Source organism: Melopsittacus undulatus, chromosome 1 (assembly GCF_012275295.1).
Source record: "Melopsittacus undulatus isolate bMelUnd1 chromosome 1, bMelUnd1.mat.Z, whole genome shotgun sequence".
Lineage (NCBI taxonomy): Eukaryota > Metazoa > Chordata > Aves > Psittaciformes > Psittaculidae > Melopsittacus > Melopsittacus undulatus.
The window spans coordinates 83191602-83199893 of NC_047527.1; the positions used below are offsets into that span (position 1 = coordinate 83191602).

The window sequence follows — 8292 nt, forward strand, 5'->3', positions numbered from 1 at the left end:
CTTGATTGACTAATAACTCCACTGATTCATTACTTCATCTTAGAACATGTTCGTACAAGCACAAAGAATAGTAATTTGTTTGGTTTACAATCATATTTTTGCCTGTGAAGTAACATTACACATAGAGATCTCAAATTCTATACTACAGAACTAGTATCCTTTTCCTGTGTGGATTTTCTATCTGCTATAGACATTACCTTTACTTCACCCAAAATCAGTGTCAGCTCTCTCTGTATCCTATATTTCAGCATAAACATCATAAATGTAAACAGGATAGCACCTGAAGTTTATGATAATCAGGGCTGTATTGATATTTCTTTTCATGCTTATCAGACTTGCTGGAAAAAAAAAAACATTCAAAAACCTACTTTAAAAAAACTACCAATCCAAATCACAAGAACAAAAGTCTCTATATTGATCACATGCTAATTTACTAGAGCTAGAAAGAATCAAGGAAATGTTTCCTCCAATGACATCTGTGGGAAAGATGGAAAAGTACATTGCATTTTTTGAGCCACTTATGGTAAGTATTTTGAGTGTTATGCGGAATTTGCTTTTGTTGTAATCTAGAGATATGATGCCGCCTAGAATCTCATAGGAGTTTCCAAAGCTTAATTGCTTGGCTCATTTTGTACTTCAAATTCAGCATGCTAAAGCATAGTACAGTCTTTTTTACTGAAATATGGACACTGAAAAACTGGATTGAGCACCTGTGACAAAAACATCTTTCAATTATGCCTGCACATGTAAGTGAAACATTTACATTTTGCACAGTGCTGGCACACACACAACTCTCAGGAATGACTGAATGTTAATAATCTGTTTCTTTGGCTTCTCCTTCTACTATGCTTTTTACAATCCCTTCTGTTTTCACTGACAACTGTTGGAGTGGTGAATACCATCTCCCTGCTTGATCAATATAGACACAGAATTCAAAGAGATCTCAGACTGTGCATTTGAGCCAGGAAGTGCCTGTGCTAACTTCCTCTACTTGCCTTTTCCATAGTAGACCTATACAGACTGTTTATGACTCTGCTTGTCTTCCTGTATCACTACTGGGACTTTATCTGCTTATTATTGATTCCAGTGAATGCATTCTTCTGAGCCTCAAAAGCAACTGTCAGAGAATAATTAGGCTGTTTAAATGTTGTGAGGTGAACATAGCCAAACCCTATTTGGAGGATGGACATCCAGGAGTAGCTGTAGCTGGAAACAGAACATAGGACAAGAGGGAATTGTGTAGGAGGAATTTTTTAATGGACATTTTTTTACGTTAAAAGGGGAGGCTGGTATAAAATCTTCGTAGATCTTTCACTTCTTCTAAGAGATGGATCTCATATTTGCATATCATTCTTACCAGTTTATGATTTTCTGCAGCCAGAGCTGGTTTTCCATGGTGCTGAAAAGACTGCCAGTTGCCACTTGTGAAAGAAATAATAGCTCAGGTTTTGCTTTTAAATTTTAAGAAACAGTTTAGGCAATGTATGTTAGGCAATACTCCTGATATATATGACTAAAGAGACTGAAATATTGACATATTTTCAGGCATGAGAGAATTAGGATCCTTTGAATGATTTTAACATTATGTGGTTTGATTTTTGTTAAGTGGGAGGCAGAGACATGTATCCATTTTCTTCCACAGAAGCATTTAGATGTACATATATCTTCTCCCATTTTAAAAAGTGCTCATATAACTTGTTGTACTTTCTACTCAGAGCAGGCTAATAGTATATCACCTCTCCAACTGAGTTGCTAAGCTACCATAAGTCTACTGCTTCCAGTCATATACTGTCATCCCACAAATATGAATGGCTAATACACCAAAACAAATTTGACCCAAGAATGCAGAGCATAAGTAAAATTTTTGAGGTGAGTGCTGGCTGTGGGTAGGAAAGAAGTGTCCTTTTCTTTACTTGGTTATAACTGATACTGCATTTTTATGATCACATCCAGAGAAAAATCAAGCACATAAAAGTATCTGGATAGCTTCTGGGTGAAGAGAATAGTAAATGGAAAAATCAGGATAGGAACAGGGACAATGTGCAGAGAAAGGGAGAGGCAAAAGAGGGGTAGACTGACAGATAGACATAAGGAGCAAATAGAGCAGTATCCTCTGGAGGTAGTTTCTCTATTTTTGCCCGCTTCTCTTGCCCTGGCTTCACCAAAGTAGGTGAAAGGGAGAGATCCCTGTACCATGGCACTTCCAGAATGGAGGGAAGTTATGGAGGAAGGCATGCTGAGTGGCTGTTTCCCTGGCATAACTTGAAGATTGCACATTTCTGGCTGCAGGTGCAGAATACTTTGTCTGGGGAGACGTTGCTCTCCCACATCAGTCTTGATATAAATTTTCTCACTTATCTCACCTTATACCTATGTCCTTAAGGGTTAGGCATGCAAGTCCTGTCTGTGGCAATATTTAATGTATACTGGCCCAGGGATAAGTTAACTAGTTAATAAATCTTTTTGGATCCTGGCTTACATTATGTCATGATAGGAAAGTAAATCTCACACTCTCAGCATCAAGCTATTCCTTCATTGCAAGGATGCTGCTCATGAATGATGTCTTCCAAGCTGATAAATATGGGATTTCCTGTGCTGCAAGTTGTTTTGTTTGCCTTAGATATTTATGTTTCAGCTTTATAAAACAATCTGTCTAGGGAAAGGTCCAGAAGTAATTGGCTGAGGCTTTTGTTCTCATATAGGTCTTTATAACTATAGATATATAGCAAATCCAAATGTAAAAGGAAAATCGCAATTCACCCTGGTAGTGGGATGTTGAGTATAGATAGTTGTGCTTCCACATACATGCCGTGTTCCTAACTGCTGTTCATCTTAAAATCAGCTAAGTCATAGAATACTTAGAAAGTTTGAGAAGTTGAAGAAAATAGTCTCTTGCATCAGACAGAGACTCCTCCACAGCCTTCCTGGTAGTTGGCTGGGAATGTTCATTGAAACAACTTCCTTGCAAACATTACTCTCAGGTGTAATGACTGACTTTCCTATAGCTTCCATACCTTTAAAATGCACTGGTACTTTAGGCTTTGCTCAGTAAATTTGTTTTTCAATCCTCAATTGCAATGCTTGAAGAGGAAACAGTAAAGCAACTTTTGTCCCTGTCTTTTCATATTCATTTGGCATTCCCTTCCTCCTTCTCAAGGGCTTTCCCTGGAATACTGCACACAAGCTGCCTTTCAGCTCATGCCAGTTAAGCACAAGGACATCCCTCTGGGTGGATTTTTAAGGTGTTTATGTCATGCTTTTGTGTCATTTCCTTTGGATGAGCCCCATTTCTTACAGAATGTAAGTTTGCCTCCTGTTGCTTTCCTTCATCTGCTCTAAATACCGACTTTTCTTTTTCTGCCCAACATCCTAATTCCTGATGGCAACAGGGCTTCTGCAATCAACTGTATCATCTTTTCATTCCTGGAAATAAAACAATGAAGAAGGCTATTACCTGGGGAAAACTCCTTTCTTAGGACAATTTCTGAAGCCATTTGTGACTTTGGCTCCTTTCTGAGTTTGGTCCTTACATATTCTCAATTTCTTTAAAATTATAAGAAGCTTAGAGAGTACAATGCAACCTTGTAACAACACATCTTGCAAATGACAACTAAGGCATAGAAAAGTTAGCAATGCAAAGGAGATCTGGGAGACAGAACTGAGAGGAAATGAGTATTCTCTTGCTTCCTTGTCTTTCAAGGCAAAGCAGCTATGTGTCCCAGAAGGGGCAGGAGTAAATCACAGTAAGTCACAGTCTGAAAAATAAAAAGTCACCAGTTCAGCTGCAGGAATTCAGTAAGATTGCTAGTACAGTCCTGTATTATTGCTAACTAAAAATCAGAATTAAAATACTATACTGATAAGTTAAAGAAAAGAAATAAATCTCCATCAGCCCCTCTGCTTTCCTGCAGCTGCTGGTAGCTCATGCTGCATCCAAATCTACTGTGCTGTGTGATGTTTCAGAGATTCGCAGAATCAGAAGCCCCTCCGCTCTCTGCGGCTCTGGAGCCTGATTGGCTAGAAAGCAAAGCAGAGGCGGGGAGTGCCCATAAAACAGGCAGCTGGCATGCACTGTCTGACAGTGAGACCAGTGCTTGCAGTTTGAAATTAGTTTCTGCTTTGCAGCTGTCACTTGGGCATTTTATGTTTGCTTCTCTTAATGGACGGGAACAAAAAAGTCCTGCATTTTACCAGTGAGCTAAATGGGATCTAACCATAGGGAAGAATCTGATGCAAAATAACAGACTGTTGGGACTCTGTGACATAGATCACCAAGGTAAATGTGATGATGATTAGAAACTGCATCTGTGAGAGAGTAAATCAGAATTTCTGTGTTTGAAACCTTATTTTGCAACAGCAGTCAAAGTCTTCTGAATTGCTGCCTTCCTTGGTGCTGGCTATTTTTCTTTTCTTCCCAAGCTGAAAAGGCAAAGAAGGTTTTCAAAGGAATGCAGAAGGACCAGGAGTTTTAAAAGCAGGAAGCTGAAAGGGATCTCCATAATATGAATTTCACCAAGCACCATGGGACACTCCAGCCTCTCCATTTCTGGAACCACAGCTATGGACTGCATGGAAGTGCCAGCGAGCTGAATGGAAAGGGCCATTCCTCAGGAGGCTGCTATGAGCAACTCTTTGTATCCCCTGAAGTGTTTGTGACTCTGGGCATCATCAGCTTGCTGGAGAATGTCTTGGTCATTGTGGCAATAGCCAAGAACAAGAACCTCCACTCACCAATGTACTTCTTCATCTGTAGCTTGGCAGTGGCTGATATGCTAGTGAGTGTATCTAATGGATCAGAAACTATTGTCATCACGCTGCTAAACAATACAGACACAGATGCACAGAGCTTTACCATAAACATTGACAATGTTATTGACTCAGTGATTTGCAGTTCCTTGCTTGCATCAATTTGCAGTCTTCTGTCAATAGCAGTGGACAGGTACTTTACTATCTTTTATGCCCTCCAGTACCATAATATCATGACAGTGAAGCGTGTAGGGGTCATCATCACATGCATATGGGCTGCTTGCACAGTCTCAGGCATTTTGTTTATCATTTACTCTGACAGCAGTGTTGTCATCATCTGCCTTATTAGCATGTTCTTCACTATGCTCATTCTCATGGCATCCCTCTATGTCCACATGTTTATGATGGCTCGAACACATATCAAAAAGATTGCTGTTCTTCCAGGGACTGGCCCTATTCGCCAAGGGGCCAACATGAAAGGGGCCATCACTCTCACCATCCTGATTGGAGTTTTTGTTGTGTGCTGGGCTCCATTTTTCCTGCATCTGATTTTCTACATCTCCTGCCCCTACAACCCTTACTGTGTGTGCTTCATGTCCCACTTTAACTTCTACCTCATCCTCATCATGTGCAATTCCATCATCGATCCACTTATCTATGCATTCCGGAGTCAGGAGCTCAGGAAAACATTCAAGGAGATTATATGCTGCTGTAGCCTGAGAGGGCTTTGCGATTTTCCTGGCAAATATTAAACTAGGTGGATATGTTACTGTGTATACAACATGCAGCAAAGACTTGCAAGCCTTTGGATCAATTTTGGTTTAAATCTTGAAGAGTGACCACTTCTTTCTGTCCCCCATCCCTCTCATGCTTGTATCCTATTCACATGTAATTCATATTTCTGTGCAATGTTTGTGTTATCTACAGTTTGTGATTTATTTGGCTGGAAAGTAGCACTTCATACCAATTTGTAAGTAAGCAAATAAATGTAATGATGAATGTGAAATATTAACAAACACGATCAGCTGTCTGTTCCAACTGCTGACAAAATAACTAACTTGCCTGATTTACAGTACATATTGACTGATACTGTTCTTATTCTATTGAAGTAATTATAGCTATCTATTACATTATGCACAGCTTAAAATAGAGCATATGCTTCTCTGTTAGTTGATTAGAGGTTCTCTGGAATCAGAAAGCAGATTTTTCATAAAGGTTGTTCCAACCGATGAGTTGTATTCATTTATTTTGAACTTTTTTCCTCCTACACGACAAGCAGCAATTCTGTTCTTTGCTACAGTTATTGCCTACAACAACGAGATTTTTCAAATGCCTGCTATACAGACAATTGAATGCTTGAGGTTTGGGTTGCTTTATTTTTTTCAAGATGATGACTGAGAGTACCTTTTGCAAAGTTGAAATTGCTCACTGGAGCATCAGTTAGCCATGGATTTATTTTCTAGACTGACATCCAAGTAGACCAGCACCCTCCATTCAGCCTGAAGCAGGTACAGTATTAACATTCATAGTGCCAGCATCAATGTAAAGATTCACTGAGAGATATATGTGATGTAAATGAAGAAGGAATTCAGTTTAAACATTTAGTTCTTCCTTGGTCTTAGATGCTGGGTGCTGTGAGCAAGAAGGGCTCTCTGCTTCATAAGAAAATATATCCTAATTAGAAACAAACTGTCCCCTGTTCTGAAGTGTGGTGTTAGCTGATGGGATCCACTGCTAGGTTCCTTACTGAGAGCTCAGTTCATGTTAATTTATCCTAAGCACCTCAGGTCCACATGAGCATTGCAAGGACAATGCCATCACATGAAAGCAATGTGACTGGTGAGTCTGTAAACCCCTTCTCTGTATGTGGCAGCCTCCTGTGTTACTACTGTTTAAAGTCAGCTCACTTTTTCAGGTGTCTAATTTATGTGCCCCATTTCAGTCCGAAATGCTACTCTCTCTCCACAGATTATAAAAAGGACCTCAGGTCTCTAATTTTAGCACCTTTGGAGATGTATAAAAACACAGTGAAAACTGTTAGAAGACCCAGAAAGTTCTGATTTAAAAAGTCAAAATAAAATTTAAATAATAATTTAGGTTTTCGTATTCAATGCCTGATTTTACCAAGGTGAGTATGAATTAAGTAATTATATTAAATATAAAGTGAAATATTAATTTTCTTGGAAATGGCTTGTTACCTCAAGCTTCTTGTTCCTTTGTTAAAAAAAAAGCATACAATGAAGAGCCCAACGTCTGCTTCCTTGGATTCTCCTCCAGACAGAAACTGATCTTTCAGTGGTGGTTAACTTTTCAGGCTATCATAAAATTGTGACAACATTTGGTCTTCTGTCAAAGAGCATGTCCTGGGTTCCGCAGTAGCAGTCATTTTTCTCCTTCTTAGTAGCTGGTGCAGTGCTGTGGTTTTGACTTTCAGCCTGGGAACAGTGCTGATAACACCGATGCTTTTAGTTGCTGCTCAGTAATGTTTACTCTGACCAAGGACTTTCTGAGTCTCATGCTCTGCCAGGGAGAAGAGGAAGTCAAGGGAAAGCAGAGGCAGGACACTTGACCCAAACTAGCCAAAGAGGTATTCCATACCACAGCACTTCATGACCAGTCTATAAACTGGAGGCAGTTACCTGGAAGGGCCAGATCACTGCTTGGGTCAGGCCAGGTATTGGTCAGCAGGTGGTGAGCAGTTGTATTCTCTTCCCTTGTTATTTCCCTTATTGTTATTTCAGCATTGTTCTGAGGCCAAAAGTCAAAAATACATCAATGCACCAGCTACTAAGAAGGACAAAGATGACTGCTACTGCTGAACACAGGACCGAGCATGAAGGTGGGTCTCAGTATCTTTAACTTCAATTTACTTACAGGGAGAATAAGAAAGTCATTTGACTTTGTTCATCAAAATTCCTTGGTAGGCCAGCAGCAGAGATGTCAGGTCTCCTACACCCTTGGGCCACTCAATCCACCACACTTCTTGCAACACACACTGTTACATTCTCTCAGCTTTAGTAAATGATATTGCCACATCACAGGGTTGTAGTGTGAAGATGTTGAAACATATCTATTACAGTAACTCTACTTATTTTCTTCTGGAGGAAACTATAAACATTTCAATAATACATTCCTGCCTGGTTCCACTAGGTGAAGAATGAAAGTAGTCAAAGAAGGAGGATTAAAGCTCAAGGAAAAAAAAAGAAGTATTTAAATTGATACTCTATCAAAAAATCCAATGGATGCTATTAAAGGCCTTTCCCTCTCCCACAGAGGGAGATGGGACATGATGGAAAAATACTCTGGTAATAATGCAAGAAATTGCTGATGCCATTTGGAACACAAATCTCACTTGGTCTTTGTTTTGCCTTACTTTCTATACCTTTTATATGACTGTAAGTTCTGATATTTGGCTCCAGATAGTCCCTTTGTAGTCTATGGATGCAGAGAGAATCCAGTGGAAAGTGACACAAGAGCAAAATACTACCTTAGGTCCTTTGAACATTATCTTGAAAGTCTCTTTTTCTCCCTTTAAGCTGTATAAGG

At 39.5% G+C, this 8292-nt stretch overlaps 1 protein-coding gene across 1 annotated transcript; it reads left to right on the forward strand.

Annotated features, from left to right (window-relative positions):
- The first annotated feature begins 3982 nt into the window (after positions 1–3982).
- Positions 3983–5543, forward strand: MC4R (melanocortin 4 receptor). The gene has a single exon (XM_005149943.3). It carries the CDS (start codon positions 4503–4505, stop codon positions 5496–5498), a length of 996 nt encoding a protein of 331 aa, XP_005150000.1. The 5' UTR covers positions 3983–4502; the 3' UTR covers positions 5499–5543.
- The last annotated feature ends 2749 nt before the right edge of the window (positions 5544–8292 follow it).

What these genes read in the sequence shown, in the direction of transcription:
- MC4R (XM_005149943.3), top strand. Translation starts at nt 4,503, where the DNA reads ATGAATTTCACCAAGCACCATGGGACACTCCAGCCTCTCCATTTCTGG.